The sequence below is a fragment of the Diceros bicornis genome, chromosome 31 (assembly GCF_020826845.1).
Source record: "Diceros bicornis minor isolate mBicDic1 chromosome 31, mDicBic1.mat.cur, whole genome shotgun sequence".
NCBI classification, from domain to species: Eukaryota; Metazoa; Chordata; class Mammalia; order Perissodactyla; family Rhinocerotidae; genus Diceros; species Diceros bicornis.
The window spans coordinates 19,906,683-19,925,139 of NC_080770.1; the positions used below are offsets into that span (position 1 = coordinate 19,906,683).

The 18,457-nt window shown below is 33.7% G+C and overlaps 1 protein-coding gene and 1 pseudogene across 1 annotated transcript; one reads left to right on the forward strand and one right to left on the reverse strand.

The window, feature by feature from the left end:
• The first annotated feature begins 2,636 nt into the window (after window positions 1-2,636).
• LOC131395737 (olfactory receptor 8K3-like) lies at window positions 2,637-3,578 on the forward strand. Its single transcript, XM_058527573.1, has one exon. The coding sequence runs from the start codon at window positions 2,637-2,639 to the stop codon at window positions 3,576-3,578; it is 942 nt and encodes a 313-aa protein (XP_058383556.1).
• An 8,366-nt stretch (window positions 3,579-11,944) lies between these two features.
• On the reverse strand, window positions 11,945-12,869 carry LOC131395738 (olfactory receptor 1052-like; annotated as a pseudogene).
• Between the last annotated feature and the right edge of the window lie 5,588 nt (window positions 12,870-18,457).

Here is an 18,457-nt window from a genome sequence, read left to right on the forward strand (position 1 = left end):
TTCAACCTCATATATAAGCACTTAGGCTTAGCCACTTCTTTGGATCTTCATTCTTCTTATGAGGACTCCCACATACATGTACAAATTCGTAAATAAAGTATGAATGCTTTTGTCCTGTTTATCTGTTTTATGTTAGTTTAATTCTTACACCCAGCTAGAACCCCTAAGAGTGTAAAAAGTAGAAACTTTTCTTCCCTTTCAGCTTTATTGAATGTTTATTTGTAATGGCCAAAAACCAGAAACAGTCTAAACGTTCATCCACTTGAGAATACAAAAACAGATTGCAGGATATACAAACAAATGAATGTCACCAGCAATGAAAAGTAATGAATTATGGTACACACAAATATATAGATGCTCTCAAAATAATTACACTGAGTGAAGGACATCAGAACAAAAAGATTAAATAATTTATAATTACTTATTCAAAAAAAGTCTAAAAATGCAAAATCATCTACAGTTACACAAAGCAGATCAAATAGGATTTCCCAGAAAGTGCAAGAAAAGGACATAAAATATATACAGCTTGCTTGAAAAGGAAGAAATGAAAGCTTCCTTATATGCAAATGATGTATTATCTAATAAAAAAAATTCCACTAATCTGAAGAAAAAATCTGGGACAAACATGTGAGTTCAGCAAGGTGACATGATACGTGATTAACAAACAAATAATAATCAGATATATAGAGAGACATGTAAAAAACAACTAAAAAATAAAACCCTTTATGTTCACCCCATATATACTATAATATGTAGGTAGAAACCAAAAAAACAAGTATAAGATCTGTACACCAAAAAGTACAAAATACATATTAAGGAAATTAAAGATGATCTGAATAAATTAGTAGACACATTGAGTTCATAGATTAGAAGACTCAACATACTAAAGATATCAATTCTTTCCAAACTGATCTATAGATTTAATGCAAATTCAACTAAAATCCCAGCAAGATTTTTTATACAGGCTACTTTTTACTGAAATTTATACAAAGGGCCAAGGACCTAGCATAGACAAAACACACTTAAAATTAACAATAAGAAAATATTCTATGTTGAGATTTACAATATAGCCACAATAATCAAGACTGTGGGATGTTGGTGGAGATACAAACACATAAGTCAACAGAACAGAATAGACCATGTAGAAATAGACCTTTGAGGTAGTTCAACTAATTTCTCATAAAGGTCCAAAAGTAATTCAATAGAAAGAAGATAGGCTTTAAAAATATGGCACTGATGTAATTTGGAGTACACAGGAAAAATAATAAACAAACAAATAATGTTGACCAAAACCTTATACAAAAATTAACTGAAAATGAGTAACAAATGTAAAATGCTAAACTATAAAATGTTTAGATGTAAACATAGGGGGAAATCTATATCCAGGACCAAGGGTTAGTGAGGAGTGTATACATGTGACATCAAAAGTACAACCTATAACACATAAACATTGATAACTGGACTTCATCAAAATTAAAACAACTCGCCAATCACACTCTTGGATACTCATCACAAGGGAGTGAAAACTTATGTTCATGCAATCATATTCTAGTGAATGTTTATGGACGTTTTATTCATCATAGCTGAAAACTGGAAAGAATCCAAATGCCTTTCCATCATTGAATGTTTGAACAAATGTTATCATCAATACCATGGAATACTACTCAACAACAATAAAGGAATAAATGATTTATACACACAAAACCACAAATGAATCTCAAAAGAATTACATTGAGTGAAAAAAGCCAATCCCAAAAGTTTGCAAATGGTATAATATTATTTATAAGACAGTTTTCAAATCACAAAAAGTATAATGATGGAAAACAGATTAGTGGTTAGTGATTAGGAACAGTGTCAGAGGAGGATGAAGTGGCATCCTCAATTCAATGGCAAAGCCCTAGCAAAATGTGACCACTTCTGATTCAGTTCTCTTCACCTTCCTCTCCTCCATAACGCCTGAGCAGGAAGAGGACCCCTCTCCTTTTCTCTTCATACTAAATTTTTGAGTATTTTCACATGGGTTGACAGACTAAATGCTCAAAAGCATCTTTGAAAAAGTCATCATGCCATTGCTTATAAAATATTTGTTTCATATAAATAATTATATCTTTAATGCAGGCCAAAACTGAGAACTAATGAAACATAATTAAAGAGACATGAATTTTTTTAATTGGTTAAATTAAGAAGCTGCAGGTATTCAGTCTCTCTTTTTGATATTCTTCCAAATTCTTAGTTATTTAGTGACTCTAGGCTCTCTTTTGTGACTCTCTCAATTAAATTTAATATTTCATGATTATTTAAATAAATCTATAAATATGGTTCTTTCCATATATCTTGATGAGGCAAAAGAGGATTTTCATTTCACATTGAAATGTGAAAGCATTACTTGGCTATTGATAGACTTTAAGTACCCAATTTTACAGTAATGGTACAATGTTCAGCATGTTCTTCAATTTCAAATGGTATCTGACAGAAAGCAGATATAATTATCTCAAAGAGTGTAGCTCTAAAAAAACAGCAATTGGCATTCTACAAAGATGTTAAACTGTAAAAAAGCAATCTGGTTCTTTCTGCAGAATGCTAAAGCTTGTGAGGAAAAGAACACTTGTTTTTGTTTACCTTACAGATAAACGTGCATGGAAACACCAAATCTAACAGTGCCAAATGAATTCATTCTCATGGGAATCACAGGCCGCCCTGAGCTGCAGGCTCCACTGTTTGCGCTCTTTCTCATCATCTACGTGATCTCATTGGTGGGCAACTTGGGCCTGGTCATCCTCACCAAGATGGACTCCAGGCTGCAAACACCCATGTACCTCTTTCTCAGACACCTGGCTTTTACTGATCTCGGTTATTCAACAACGGTGGGACCTAAAATGTTAGTAAATATTGTTGTGGATCAAAATACAATCTCCTATTACTTTTGTGCTATACAACTAGCTTTCTTCCTTATGTTCATTATTAGTGAATTTTTTATTCTGTCGGCAATGTCCTATGACTGCTACGTGGCCATCTGTAATCCTCTGCTCTACCCAGTTATCAAGTCACAAAGGATTTGTCAGGTGCTGGTGGCAATCTCCTATCTCTACAGCACATTTGTTTCTCTTCTAGTCACTGTAAAGATTTTTAAGTTATCCTTCTGTGGCTACAATGTTGTTCATCATTTTTACTGTGACTGTTTCCCTTTGTTATCTTTGCTCTGCTCAAACACACATGAAACTGAGATGATTATTCTGATTTTAGCCAGTTTTAATTTGATTTCATCCCTTCTGATAGTTCTTGTTTCTTACCTGTTCATTCTTGTAGCCATTCTCAGGATGAGCTCTGCCGAGGGTAGGCGCAAGGATTTTTCTACCTGTGGATCCCACCTCACTGTGGTCATAGTATTTTATGGGGCTTTGATATTTATGTATGATCAGCCCAAGTCCAGTCATTCCTTTGACACTGATACAGTGGCGTCCATATTTTACACCCTTATTATCCCCATGTTGAATCCTTTGATCTATAGCTTGAGGAACAAAGATGTAAAATATGCACTGCAAAGGATGTGGAAAAAACAACTCAATCTTTGTTCTTAAAGTTTGTGTACTATATGATTTCCAAAAATTAGGTTATGGGACTTAAAGTTTGCTCTAAGTGCCTCCAAAAGAAACAGGAGGCACAAATGTGTTCAACATATATTTGTAGATTGTTTTCTCTATGCCAGGCACTTCAAGTTTCTGCAAACAGATTAATGCACAAGATAGTAAAAATGTTTACCTTCTTTGAGGAAGAAGACGGATTACATATATAAAATAAGTAGATGTTACAGTACAGCAGGCTGTGTTAGATGAATACAGACAAAAAAAAATGCTCTCAAGGATGCCGGTGTTTTTCTCATTTACTATAATAAAATTATACCATCTGTGTGTATGTGTGCGTGCCTGTGTGTCCGTGTGTGTGTAAGTCTTTTGTGTTCCTTCTGCTTTAGCCTTCATACTCTTCCTTAGTATGTTTTAGAATTATACTTAATATCGGTTGTTTCTGTGATATCTGATGATTTGAAGTAAGTACTCAGTCATATTAGTTTGCTCAAATACCCTTATTCTAAACATTGGGATCCCTCTTTTTCCTCATCAATGTCTTTACTTCTATATATGAGTCTGTTACCTGAACTTACTTTGGAATTCAGAAATTTGTAGGTGCTGACTGATGCCTGATTTTGTCTCAATCAGTCCATTTTGTCGACATCAGAGGATATTCAAATTAAGATAAATTTTTGAGGCCCCTCAGAATGTCCCAGGTTTGTACTTTTCCCCTCCAAGTGGCTATCTTGCTTAATACTGGCTATTTGGTTCAGAAGACTGTAACGTTTCCTTATTTTTCTGAAAAAAAGTATTTGTCCATGTTTAAAAGTTATGTTGCAGTTGTTTTGGGTAAGAGGACTATTCTATGATGAATTAATTGTGTTGTCTCTCTTTCCTTCGGTTGATGTTTCCCAATTTTTATCAATATTGATTATGCACTGTATTTTAATTCACTTTCATTGTTTAACTATAGCTCCAAATCACTCTCCACATTTTCCCATGCGCTCATTTTTATTTTTTATTTCCTTTTGCTTATTTTTATTTTTCTTAATATTTCTAGGATTTTATTGAAACTATTAGTCTACAATATTTGCTTTGTTCACCATCATGCAATAAAGTTCTCTGTTTTACCAATGAACGCTTAATAAAAATAATATATTAGAATAAAATTTAAGAAGCACATGACACAAAGCAATCAAGATGTCCTTCAGTAGGTGTATGGGTAAATAAACTAGGGTAATCCAGACAATGGAATGTTATTTGGCACTAAAAATAAATGAGCTATTAAACCATGAAAAGATAAAGTGGAAACTTAAATGTGTGTTGCTAAGTGAAAAAAGGCAATATGAAAAAGCTACATACTGTATGATTCCAACTCTATGACATTCTGGAAAAGGTAGAACTATGGAGACAGTAAAAAGATCAGTGGTTGCCAGGAGTTGGGGCAGAGGAAGGGATGAACAGAAGGAGCACAGAGGATTTTTAAGGCGGTGAAAATATTTTGTATGAAACTATAATTGTGGATACAAGTCATTATATATTTGTTCAAACCCATAGAATATACAACACCAAGGGTGAACCCTAACGTAAACTATGGAGCTTTGGTGAAAATGACGTATCAATGTCGGTTCATCAATTATAGCAAATGTACCCCTCTGGTGGGGATGTGGATAATGGCATGGGGGAAGCTATGCCTGTGTGGGGCAGGAAGTATACGAAAAATCTCTGTACTTTCTTCTCAATTTTGCAGTGAAGCTAAACTTCTCTAAAAGGTCTACAGATCCAACAAAAGGCGCACGGCACGGTGTCATGGGAAGATGAATGTTATCAAAGTGTTGAGGCAGTTAAAAAGTATGTTTACAATAGTCATAAAGACTGCCGGGTAATAATTTCTCACACTTTGGAGTACTGTATGACATGCATTCCTCATATCTTGATGAATTTAATCATCACAACAGCTCTGTGAGACAGGTTCTATTAAAATTTCCATTTTTCACTCTATCAAATGGTGATTCAGAGAGGATAAGTAAATTCTCAGTGTCCACAAAGGTACTAAGTGTTAGGACCAGGTTTGAAAACCAGGTGGTCCAGTTCATGCTTGAGGACTTATGCTCTTAACAAGTACCCTATATTGTCTCTTAATGTCATTTTTATACTTTGCTTCTGTCATCCCAGAGATGACAGAGAGCAAAACTTCACTTTCACAGATGTCAGACTAGAAGAAGAGAAGATTAAAAAAAGAAACATGAAAGCCATTTCTGGCACAGAAAGTAAATTCAAGAAAGATATAACTAGTCAATTAAAAATAAATAAATTGACTCAGAAATATAAATTAATCAGACAATTTTGGATGAGTTATTTGCTCAAATAAAAAGCCATAACAAAGTGAATGTAAGAAAGAGTCTGAGTAGATCCATAAAAAATTGGAGGATGGGCAAGAGTCAGTATTAGGTTGTCAGGAACATGCTGAAAAAGAAATAGACAAGGAGGTTCCCATTTTAAGAAATGATTCCTGTTCTAAGAAGTTCAATTGCCACTGAGAAATGAAGATTGAGGAGAAGCAGAATTCCAAAAAAGCCAAATGTGTATTGCTAATGATTTGTAGGAGGAATTCTACCAGGGAAAACCTAAGAGATACATGTTCTTTCCCAAAAAAGAGAGATCTGTGTGAGAAATATTCAATCTCCATCATCTTCTGCTTCTCAGAAGGAGAAGATTTTGTTTGAAGAAACTTTTCATGTGAGCTTCAGCCATTTGGGAAATTAATTTAAGGATAAGAGAATATATTGACTCCATTATTGTTGAGCTACCAAACCAATGAAAGCCATGAGGCCCAACATGTGATCACTTTCTTTTTTAATTGTCTTATTCTTATTCCTTGAGCCAGTATTTGTTGAGTGACCCCATATGTGCATGAGAAAAGCATTCCTATATGACACAATGGGGAAAGGCAGAGTGCCACACACAGTTGTGAAAGTCAGGCACCATATTATTTTAGAGTGCATCAAGCATATGGACTAAGATGTGAAAAACACCTCCCAAAGATGTACAATATGTGAAATATATCCTTGATTCATGTGAACATCCAAAAGGCCACCCACCACAGTCATTAGACAGATAAAAGCAACAACATACAACTCATGAATATCTACCAACTTCATGAAAAGAAACTTCACTAATCAATCTAAGAGTTTGTCATTGAAAGAGACCCTGAAAATATGAGAGAAAGAGAATACTAATTAAAAAGTTTGAGTATAAAAGTTAAACGTTATTATCTTTAGGATAAGAAATAATCTGTGATTCACTAAATGTTTAATAAGCCGCAATAATCATAATATTCCCAAGTGCCAAATTGCATCTGCATAGGGTTTATTAATTGGAGAGAGGTATCCCTGGGAAAGGAGAGATGTATAGGAAATGACAAATTTGTACCACATATATCTTGGGATTCCCTGGAGACAGAGTAACCACTGGAGAGCTGAATGGGGATGCCAGGGGAGAGAGGTCTCAGAAGTCATGTAACAGGAGGAGCTATACTGTAATTTCCTCTATATGTGAATGGCACAGCCTGGAACTATGAGGGGCATGCCCTTCCGAAAGGCATGTGGTATTTCTCTCATTGCCTACTGTGTCATATTTGAGCAGAAGTTTACATTGTATTTACAGTTAATCTTACTTTTATTAGCCCCTTGATGATAAGGAATAAAATATTTTCTATGATATTCTTTAAATCCCAACAAACATGCATAACATAATACATGAAATACAGCAAAATATATGATCAGATGCATCTGTCTGTTTATATAATTCATAGCTCAATATATTGGTTTATAACTCAGAGTAGTAGAAATCAGTCAACCATAGAACAGACAGAGTAAAATTTCAGTTTTTATTGTCATAGAATATGTTGACGTTTTTAATACTTAACCTCTTCATGGAGTTATTCCTTGGCTATCACAGTCCACATCAATTCTATAAAAATTATGGATGTATTTTCAAAAAAATCGAAATAGAAATAGAACAATATGAAGATTTCTTTCAAGATTTTATTTTTTACAAAGTTATTAAATTTTCACATATTCTGTCCAGCCATGAAGAATTTAATATCTATCGAATAAACATGGTTTCTGACGCTTGCAGGGTGGATTCTACATAGATTAAACTTTTGATTCCAGATCTAGTAATAGTCATGTAAATTGACTTTTCTTCCTATTGCTAATTTTATTTTTATAGTAGTTTTATTGAGCTATAACTCACAGACGATACATTTCACCCATTATAAGTGTACAATTCAGTGATTGTGGTATAGTCACAGAGTTGTGCAACTAACACCACAATAATGGGGCTGAAATCAGGGGTCACTAGACCTCTGCTGTGGGGTTATCCATGCTGTTATGTCTGTCCTGTATAGTTTCTTAAAATTAAGTAAATTTAATGCTGACATCACTCCCCTACAAATATTAAAAGTATAATGTGGGAATGTTATGAACAAAGTTTTGCCCATGAATTTGAGCCCATAGATGAAGTGGGCAAATTCCTTGAAAGACTCAAACTACAAAATGCACTAATTTGTTATAGAGAAACTGAAGGGCTATTCACCTATTAAAAGGATTGAATTCATAACAGAAAAAATTCCAAAGGAAACTAGTGGTCATAGGGTATCATTGAAAAAATTCTACTAACATTTAATGAAAAAAAATCCATGTTGTTTCGTCTAATAAGCAGGAGAGGACAGATCACTTCCCAACTAATTTTTTGAAGTGAGTATCATTTGGACACCCAAACCAGAAACAGACAGCACAAGAAAAGAATATTACAGATCACTATCTCTCATGATCATAGACATAAAAATCCTCAAAAAAAATTAGCAAATTTAATCATATACATATTTATTCTGTTGATATAATATTACATTATCAATATTTGAACGTTGAACTAGGCTTATGGTCCTACAGGAAATGTAAAGAAAAAAGAAAAAAATATGAATTTCTTAATTGATGCAGGAGAAACGTGTTAAAATTCAGTATCCACTTATAGTATAAAATAAAATTAAACTCTGTTATCTGGAAATAGAAAGGAACTTCCTCAAAAAATGATAAAGGATATCTACTATAAACCTACAGTTTTACTGTAAATAAATGAAAGGAACAATGTTTTCCCACTACAATTGGAAAAAGGCAAAGCTATTTTCTCTCATTACAACTATTATAGGCCATAATGGAGATACCATCCTGTGCAGTAAGATGAAGGAAATAAATAAAAAGACATATAGATTTGAAACAAATAAATAAAACTGTCCCTATTTGTAGATGACATGATTGTTTATGTAGAAAATGAATCTGCAAAAGTTACTAGAACTAACAATTAAATATAGCAAAATCACAGCATACAAGACCAACAAACAGAATTTCATTGTATTTTTGTATACAAGCAATAAGCAATTGGAAGTTTCAATAAATGTATAATTTATTACAATAAAATCAAAAGATTTAGATTTATAAATCCAACAAAACTTGTGAAAATTGACATGTTGAACATGGCAAAACACTGATGAAATAAATCAAAGGTATGTAAATTTAGAACAATATTTTGCTCATGGATTGGAAGACACAATATTGTTAAGATGTGAAACGTCTAGTAATTGAATGGGAGAAATCTACAAGCTGATTTTAAAATGTAGATGGAAGGGTGAAGAAATTAGAATAGGCCAAAGAATTTGCAAAAAGATAAGAACAAAGTTGGACAACTCACATACTACCTTTACTTTTTTTCTTGCTGTATGTATGTAACACACTTAGAGTAAGGCAAAATGGAAACTAATTATTCAAAACATAATAAAAATAGCAATGTTAAATAGTGACTGAAATAGAATAAGACTTCTAAAAAGATTGGGCAAATTGATGTTTTGTTATCTGAGGGTCAAATTTTATACATATGTTGCTCTACCTAACATCATGATGCAAGGCTGCCAGAGCATAATGATATTTTATTGTCAGTACCAAAATCTGAAGTGTTTTATTCTGGTATGTATATTGCCATTATGCTTTATTAATAATATTATAAATATGATTGTCATTATTATTGTTGGAAATAATTCTATGGCGTTAGCTTCTTATCCCTCATGAATGATTGTCATATATATTTTAAATCTATCCATATCCATCTCATATACATTCCAAAATATATTTGTAAAAATAATCATTTTACAATTGTATTTTATATTATAGGAATGCCTAAAACTAGTTTTTCTTATTTATATAGAGAGATTGTTAGCAAGTTGAATATGCTTGACCTGTCAATTGTAAACTAGCAACAGTAAAGTTCTTTGAATATTTCTTCAACTGTCTCATGCACTTTAAGAATCTCCGATTGCCTCTAATAATCTTGATAGTAATGGAACTCAAAAATACAGAAAAATGTATTTAATTAAATTTAGTGTTAATGCAAATATACTTCCCTCCTTTTGTTTGTTAATGGTAAAGGTTGACATTATTAAATGAAGAAAAATTATAGAGTGAATACTTACAGAACTAACTCAATAAGTAGATATTAGTTTATATAGTCTGATTTTAAGTGTATTCAATGGAATTTCTGTAAATGATAAATTTCCAGAATGTGAAATATCTTCTTGGCAATTTTTTGTTTTAAATCTTGCCTGAAGAGGAAAAAGATGCTTAAAAGGAGAGATGGAATTGGTTTTAAAATTTAAGTACTCAAAAATTACTCTTTAAGACATCCTACTGTATGTCACTAACATTTTAAAATCTGAAGTTTAAATCTTGAGGCTTCTGTTATAATCTCAAAAGTAATCATAGGTACACCCACCCTAGTTTTTCAGAGATTAAGACCTACAAAAAATAAACTAATGACATAATATGATTTAGGAAAAGCTGAAGTTGAAAGTTCTCATTATATTTGTGTGGGGGTCTACCACTAATGATTCTGCACCTAAATTCTGATGTGTGTGTGGGGGGTTCCCACATTTTTTTCACAGTTAATGGCTTTATGTAATCTGCAGCCAGAACATCACATACCAGTGGACAGAAATGAGCTCTTCTGGCATTAATCAGATAGGTTTTGGCAGCCTGAGAGGTCTCTCACTCTTTTCCTTTTAGCCTCCACTGCTGTTCTCTTTCTGCTGCAATCCAGGCAGCAGCAGATGGTCAGCCCAGTTCTGCTGAGGTCAGTGGCAAGAAATTCTCGGACAATAGCCAGGAGTCCTACAATTCAACCCAATTCTGACACTATCTACCTGGAGACAGCATCAGATTCCACAGGTTGAGGGCTCAGTCCCACAATGCTGCTCCCCCCCCTTCAGATGCAAATCACAAGTCCAAAGGTTGTGCTTGTGCTTCTGCCCTGGTGAGAATAATTCAGAGGTTTCCATGGCCTCCCTCCTTGGGTTCCATACATTTGCTGCAGTGGCTCACAGAACTCAGGAAACCAGTTTACTCACTAGATTACTGGTTTATTACAAAGGATGTCAAATGATATAAACCAACAGTCAGATGAAGAGATACATAGAACCAGATATGGAGCAAAGAAGCTTCTGTCCTCATTGAGTTTGGGGCCCAGCACATGTGGAAGCAGTCTGGTTCAACAACCTAGAATCTCTCTGAACCCATTCCTTTTGGGGTTTTATGGAGGCTTCATTACACAGGCAAGATTGATGAAACCACTGGCCATTGATGATTCATTCAAACTTCAGCCCCTCTTCCCTCTCTGGAAATCAGGTTGAGGAACTGGAAGTCCCAAACATCGATGAATGGTTGCTTCCTGCAGTAACTAGACCCATCCTCAGGTGCTTTGCAAAAGTCGTCTCATTGACATAACAAAAGACACCTCTATGACTCTCATCACTTAGGAAATTCCAAGGGTTGTAGGAGCTCTGTGTCAGAAACTAGACAAAGACTAAACATATATTTCTTCTTACGAATTGTAATATCACAACCATTCTTTAGACTAGTTAAAATATAAGTCAATGAAGGCAAATTTCAGCTATATAATTATATCTACATTCTTGGAAACTTAAGAATAAATTATTTTTCTCTTAGTAAGTACCCTATTTCTATGTCCTTAAATACAAGTATTATTACACAATTGTTTTCTTCAAATAACAGAAATATATAAATGTAACACTGTCTTTTGTATTGATTCAGAGATTCATAACCTAGAATATCAGAACTACAGGACAGGCTATTGTTTTTGTGATGCAGATTTATGAATTAAACAGCTTTCCCTTTCTGGCTGCCTCCTCATATGACAAATAAGTGTATAGAATGAAAAATCGTACAAGCCATAGAAGCTTTAACATTTATGGAATTCTTGGAAATAAAAGCCAATTGATAGAATGTTGTAGGATTAATAGGGACTTGTAATTAACAGGGGAAATGTTTCATTTCTATGGCCCTTCTCACAGCAGCCTTTATCTCCTTGTTTCTCAGACTGTAAATCAGTGGGTTTAACATGGGAATCACTAGTGTATAGAACACAGAAACCACCTTCTCCTGTTCTACAGAAAATTGAGAACTTGGTTGAATGTAATTAAAGCTTAAGGTACCGTAGAATATGGTCACAGCAGTCAGATGAGAGGCACGGGGGGAGAAAGCTTTCTGTCTGCCTGATGCTGAGCAGATCCTCAGGATAGCCACAGCAATGAATATGTAGGAAATGACCACAATCAAGAAGGTAGTTATGGCAATGACTCCAGAGAAAGTTAAGAGCAACAACTCATTCATGGAGGTGTCAGAACATGATAGCTGTAGGAGGGACAGAACATCACAGAAGAAGTGGACCCACAAAAGGATAGTCTCCCTAAGCTCACTGTGTGTGTCCATGAGTTAATCATTCTACCTATGGATGACCCAATGAGCAGCCCTACACACTTCCTCTTAGACACGGCTGCAGTGTAAAGCAAAGAGTTGGCAGTGGCCACATAACGGTCATATGCCATCACCGACAGCAAGAAGACTTCTGTGGAGATAATACCCCCCAAAAAAAATGCTGCACTATGCAGGCAGAGAGTGAGATGGTTCCCCTCACAACTAAGAAGCTGATCAGCATTTTCGGTGCAATAGCAGATGAACAGCAGGTGTCTAAAATGAAAGGCAGTTCAGGAAAAAGTACATGGGTGTGTGGAACTTGGGGGTGACTTGGATTAAGAAGATCATGCCCAGATTCCCCACCAAGGTAATGGCCTAAATCACCAGGAATGACACAAAATAACATGACTTTCAGTTCAGCACGGTCTGTCAGTCCCAAGAGAATAAACTCAATAACTGCCGTAAAAGTCTCTTTAGCCATTTGTTTATTCCTTATCGAGAAATCTGAGATGAAAATGATAAGGGGATTAGAATGGACACAGGAGACTCTGATATTTATTAAAAGCAAACAGAGACATTTACAGCCTTGGGTACTTGGAGAAATACATTATTTTGTTGAACCTAAGTCTCCTCATTTATAACAGTAGGAGTTGACTAGATTGTCTCAACTTTTCTTCAGTGCTAGCTATGATTCTATCCTATAAGGAAATATGTGAAAAAGCATTTTGACTCTCAAAAATTTTAGTGTCTCTAAAGTGCCTGCCTCTACAGGAAGATGATACCTACATGAGGGACAATGATGGAGAGTAAAAAGAATCTGCAAAATTAAATTTAAGCCCTTTTTTGAACTCTTCATTTTGGATATAAAAGAATTAATTTCAAGAAGATCTAAAATTAGGCACACTATTAACTGTGCAGTTAATCCACAAAAGCACCATGATGTAACGAGAGAATTGGCAAGGATTATGAGGCAGTGAGCCTGACCTCCAAAGATGATGCCATGATACTCTGTAAAGTGCATAAACCTCTGACCTCTTCTGACACCTCCTTATCAGCAGCATGGAAGGAGACTCTCAGTGGAATCATCCAGTGATGAGACTCAGAGCAGAGAAAACTATGTCTTGCTTAAAAGAAGCAATTAGAAGCATTCATAAGTTATCTGAGGCCCTGAATAAATAAATTATATACTTATTTTTGCTATTAACTTGTTGTCATATAAATGCCTATGTAGATGTTTGCTATGTACATGCATATACAAATATAAGTATATGTATTTATACACTCACATACACACATATATAGAAAAGATAAAATTTAAAATGGATATAATCACAATCACCTATTGCTCTGGAATACTTTCTCATATCTTTCATGTGATGATACTTGTGTAATGACTATTACGGGTTTCTAAATCCAGTTTTCATTAGATAGTTTGGTTACTTACGCTTTTTATTCTATTATATTATATTTCTATAAGAATTGATACGCCCGTAATAAAACTCTCTCTCCCATATTCTATATTTAGGAAAGAGAGTGTAGTTTTAGAAATAAAGAGATAAAAACAATGATAAATTTTGGCTTATATATGTCAATTCTATCAATTTATTTTAATTAAAATGTTTTAATTTACCACAAAAGGAAAATGGTTAGCAGTAGCTCAACCTGGGATTAAAATATGTTGCTGTCACTTTTTGACTCATTGACTTTGGGAAACCTCTTTATCTTCTTTCAGCCTGTGCATGTTACACCCACATCTCATGATCGTTGAAAAGAAAATAGGAGATATCGGAAGCAAAATGCTAAGTGCTGCTTTGGTGTATAATAAGTACTGAAATTATAGGTAGTAAGATAGTAGGCAGATAAGTAGGTAGATAAGCAATATATTCATCAATGATTGATACATGAGTTTCTTTAGGGAGGGTGTAGATGAGTGTAACTCCTGAAAAAATGTACTATAATTAACCAATTACTTTCCCTCTATTTTAAATCTCTGGTTCATTTTATTTAAAATGATAATTAAGTGGAAATGCAGAGGGATGGTTTACAACTTTGTTTGATAAATTATTAGCCTGTAAATTTTCACAATTTTTTCACAGCTGCTTAGAAACTACCAAAATATTTGCTAAAATGCATGAGTTCTTTCAACAAATAATGTTAAGCCAGAACATTTCAAAACTGAATATAACGTCAGTTCATCGCATCTGAACTGTCCAATACAGTAGCTAGTAACTTCATGTGAATATTTATATAGAAATTGAAACTACATAAAATTAAATAAAATTAAAATTGTATTTCTTTGAACTAGTCCCAATTCAAGTGCTTAACAGCCGTATGTGACTAACAGCCACTATATTTAACAGCAAAGATTATAAACGTTTCCATCACTGCAGAAAGTTGCATTGGTTAGAGCTCTCTTCTAACACTGACTCATCTTTTTAGAATACCAATTGGATAAGATTTTCTCAAGGAAGGATTATCTATTGTAAATAGTTTTCATTATGAGCATAATTAGGGGGAATAGGATTTCCAAATGGAATTTAGAAATTCAATTATATTACTTATTCAGGGATGCCCATTTTCTGCAAAATTTAAGGAGATATTGTAAACAAATTTGAATGATAGGATATGGAGTTGGATCAAAGGACCTCTAATATTCTTATCACTCATATGATTCTATTAGATTTAAAACAAACTTTCTAAATGATCTATTAAACGTGAGAAAAATCAAAAAGGAAAAATCAACTTTAACAAAATAAATTTAACTTACCAAACGAAAATATTTTAAAATTTCAACTTTAGAAACTTCATATCATTTTCCATGGTTTCCTAACCTTTACTCAAAAAGAATTTCAGTTAATGATTATACAATATGCAGCATTATTAAATATTTGAATAGTAAGTAGCTGAAGATAACTCCAGGAAAAATAATTGAAGATAAATCTTAACTTTGAATACACAGAAAGCAGAATAACAAATTAAGAAATAAAGTCTTAACATATTTATTCTTTTTCATCTAAAAGGACAAATTTGGATAGAAGGGACAGCTATATATATACATTTAACTAAGTCTGTAATGAGCTCTGTCACAGCTTAAACATTAAGGAGTAATAAATTAAACCTTAGGAAACACTTTATTTCTTAAGGGATTTTACATTTGCCCATCCCTCATATATCTCCCTAGAGGATATAATTGACTAAAATGCTATAAGAATTTAAAAAAACATCAAGCAAAATATGGGGGGGGGGATTCTTGAATTCAGTAAAATATAATAGGAACAATAATTGAAAAGGATTTGATCAATGGAACAGTGAATTACCTAAGTGATAAATGCTTAGATATTACTAGGTTTATTGCAAACCTTGTTTTTATGTAGATATGCAAGACAAGGAACCTGACAAATGCTACTACTTTTAAAGGTTTCTTTAAAAGCAACATGGACACAGAGTACAGCAAATTTCTGATGCTGAGGATGTTTACCTTTATTCTGACTTTAACATGCAGAATGAGTTGGGAAGAATCCTGGTAGAAATCTGGTTTAGATTCAATGCTTACACTCATCAAACTAATGGATGATATACTCTAGGCACTATGTAACACACTAGAGATAAAGGGGTTATCACACATGACTGAATATTCATTTTTAGAAAGATTGAAGAATAAATATACTTCCAAAGACATTTATATCAGAATATCTAGAAATCTGTTCTAAAAATGGATAATCATCATGGGTAAAAATGAGACAGATGATAAAAATTAGACTGATAAGGGGAAATTTATAATATGCATTTCCTGAGGGCTTTCGTCAATCTTTGTAACTGGAATCTTGGATTTTAATAATTCTCCTGTTGAAAACAACTGGAAAATTGGAGAACACACATGTAAGAAATGTTTCCAGATATTTGACAGTTGGTGGCACAGGACTATGATCTGTGAGAGAAGGGACACATTTGCTGGTCCCTGACACAGGGCGGTGGTGGGGCACATGAAGAACACAATAGGTATATTGAGCTGAAGACACAAAATTAGATGAGGCAGGGCTGAGGTGCCTGGAATATGTGGAGGAATGAAGAGACTTAAGCAGACAAAGTGGTTAAGATATTGGCGTGAAGTCAGTTTGAGACTGAATGATTCCTAAGCTGCACATATGAACGTAAGACTTCATAAGAGCAGATCAAGAACAACTACCAGGGAAAGAGAAATTACCAGAGAGGTCTATGATGAAACTGCCAGTTCATAAAGGATTGGGATATGGTCAAATTCTGTCAAATATTAGTGAGGAAACTCAGTGAATATTTAGGGTATTCAATGGAGACAGTAGAAGAGAGAAATTGCTTCAGAGGAAAGGATTCATTAAACTCCACTCTAACAGAACTCAACATTAACTCTCAAAAAGATTAAGCAGATTTGCAAGTAAATAAACTGCCTGCCAAACAAAACTCAACACTGTTTAAAAAACAATTAAAAAATTCTGACAACTGCAGAATGTCTGCAATGTCCAGCATCCAAAGAAAAATTTATTTTCACGTTGAAGAAGAATGAAAATGTTATCCCTAACCATGAGAAAAATAAATCATCAGTACTAGACCCAAGAATACTAGAGATAATGGAATTAGCCGATAAGAACTTTAAAACAGTTATAAGTAGTTGTAGGAATATAAAGGCAAACATGATATTAAAGAGAGAAATAGCAATTATAACAGAGAACCAAATTGAGTTATTAAAGCTGAATGTAAAGTTGGAAACAGATATTTCATTGTTCATTTGTTAAAAATGATAAGACAGTGCAGAAAAAAATAGTGAATTTGAACACAAGACAATAGAAACTATCTACACTTAAGTACCAAAAGACACACAAAAAAAATTTAAACATTTAGAAGACCTATGGAAAATACATCGCATACAGAAAAAAAAAAGATAAGAATGAACACAGACTTTATGACAAAACTAATGTGAGCCAGAAGAAAATTAAGTAACCTATTTAAAACATTGTAAAAAAATATCAAAGCATAATTCTGTATTAGGTAAAAATATAATTTAAAATCTGAAATAAATATATGATTTCCTGATCTGTTTCTGGTAATGACGAAGTAAGTTTCATTAAGACAAACCACCTCACAGTTAAAAACTAATAGCTTAGAAAAAAAAAAAAAACTGAAAGTACGGGAGAGAAACCGAAGTTAGGTAGATTCTGAAAGATATTAGACACTAAAGGAATGGGTGATTTTCCCATTTTTCAACTTCTATTTTAAAGGAAGGCCCCAGTCTGCACCATTCAAATAAAAATCTTACATATAACCTTATATATAACCTTTCTGATCTAAAGAACACGAAGACAGAGTTTGGGACAACCACAGCTATAGGAAAATTATGGATGAATTCCAGAAAGGAGACAACCAAGGAAACTTAGACCCACATTCAGTGTTCACTGAACCTGAGCCATGTAGGTGTGGGCAGATTCCAGTAGCCCAGACAAGGCTAAAAATATGAACCAATTTTGTATTGCAAACTCTGAGACACTGTTTGCAGTTTGAGTCAAACTATGTTAATTTACCACTAAAATAAAAAGAGAACATACAAAATCAACACTCTTAAGAAGAGTATAACAGAATTCTGGCATCTTCACAGTGTAATTCACAATGTCCAAGGTAGAATCCAAAATTCCTTGACACACAAATGTACAAGAAAATGAGAGCAAGTTTTGAAGTGGTAATAGATACTGGTTCTTAGTTCTACTTTTTTTTCAGTTTAAGGAGAGTTCTGTGTACCTTGGGTTGTGGCCTTATTAGCTTTCTGGCCTCTCCTACCCACTCCATCCCTGCATCTAAATTTGTTTTTATATGTGGATCTCTCAGGTGGGAGAAAGTTTTCTGCCCTCCTTAGTGATAGCACAACTCTGCTTTGTATCACTGCAAGATCTTGGGCCAAAGAGCTAAACATTATAGCCAAAACAATAAAATTTCTAGAAGAAAATTTGGAAAAGCAGTTTTACCTAGAACATATATAAAAATTTTTAAAAAATTAATTAAAAAAAGAACAACTCAAATGAAAATGGGCAAAAGTTCAGACTC

Bases quoted from the DNA above. Each gene is read 5' to 3' on its own strand.
- LOC131395737 (XM_058527573.1), top strand. From the start codon at position 2,637: ATGGAAACACCAAATCTAACAGTGCCAAATGAATTCATTCTCATGGGA.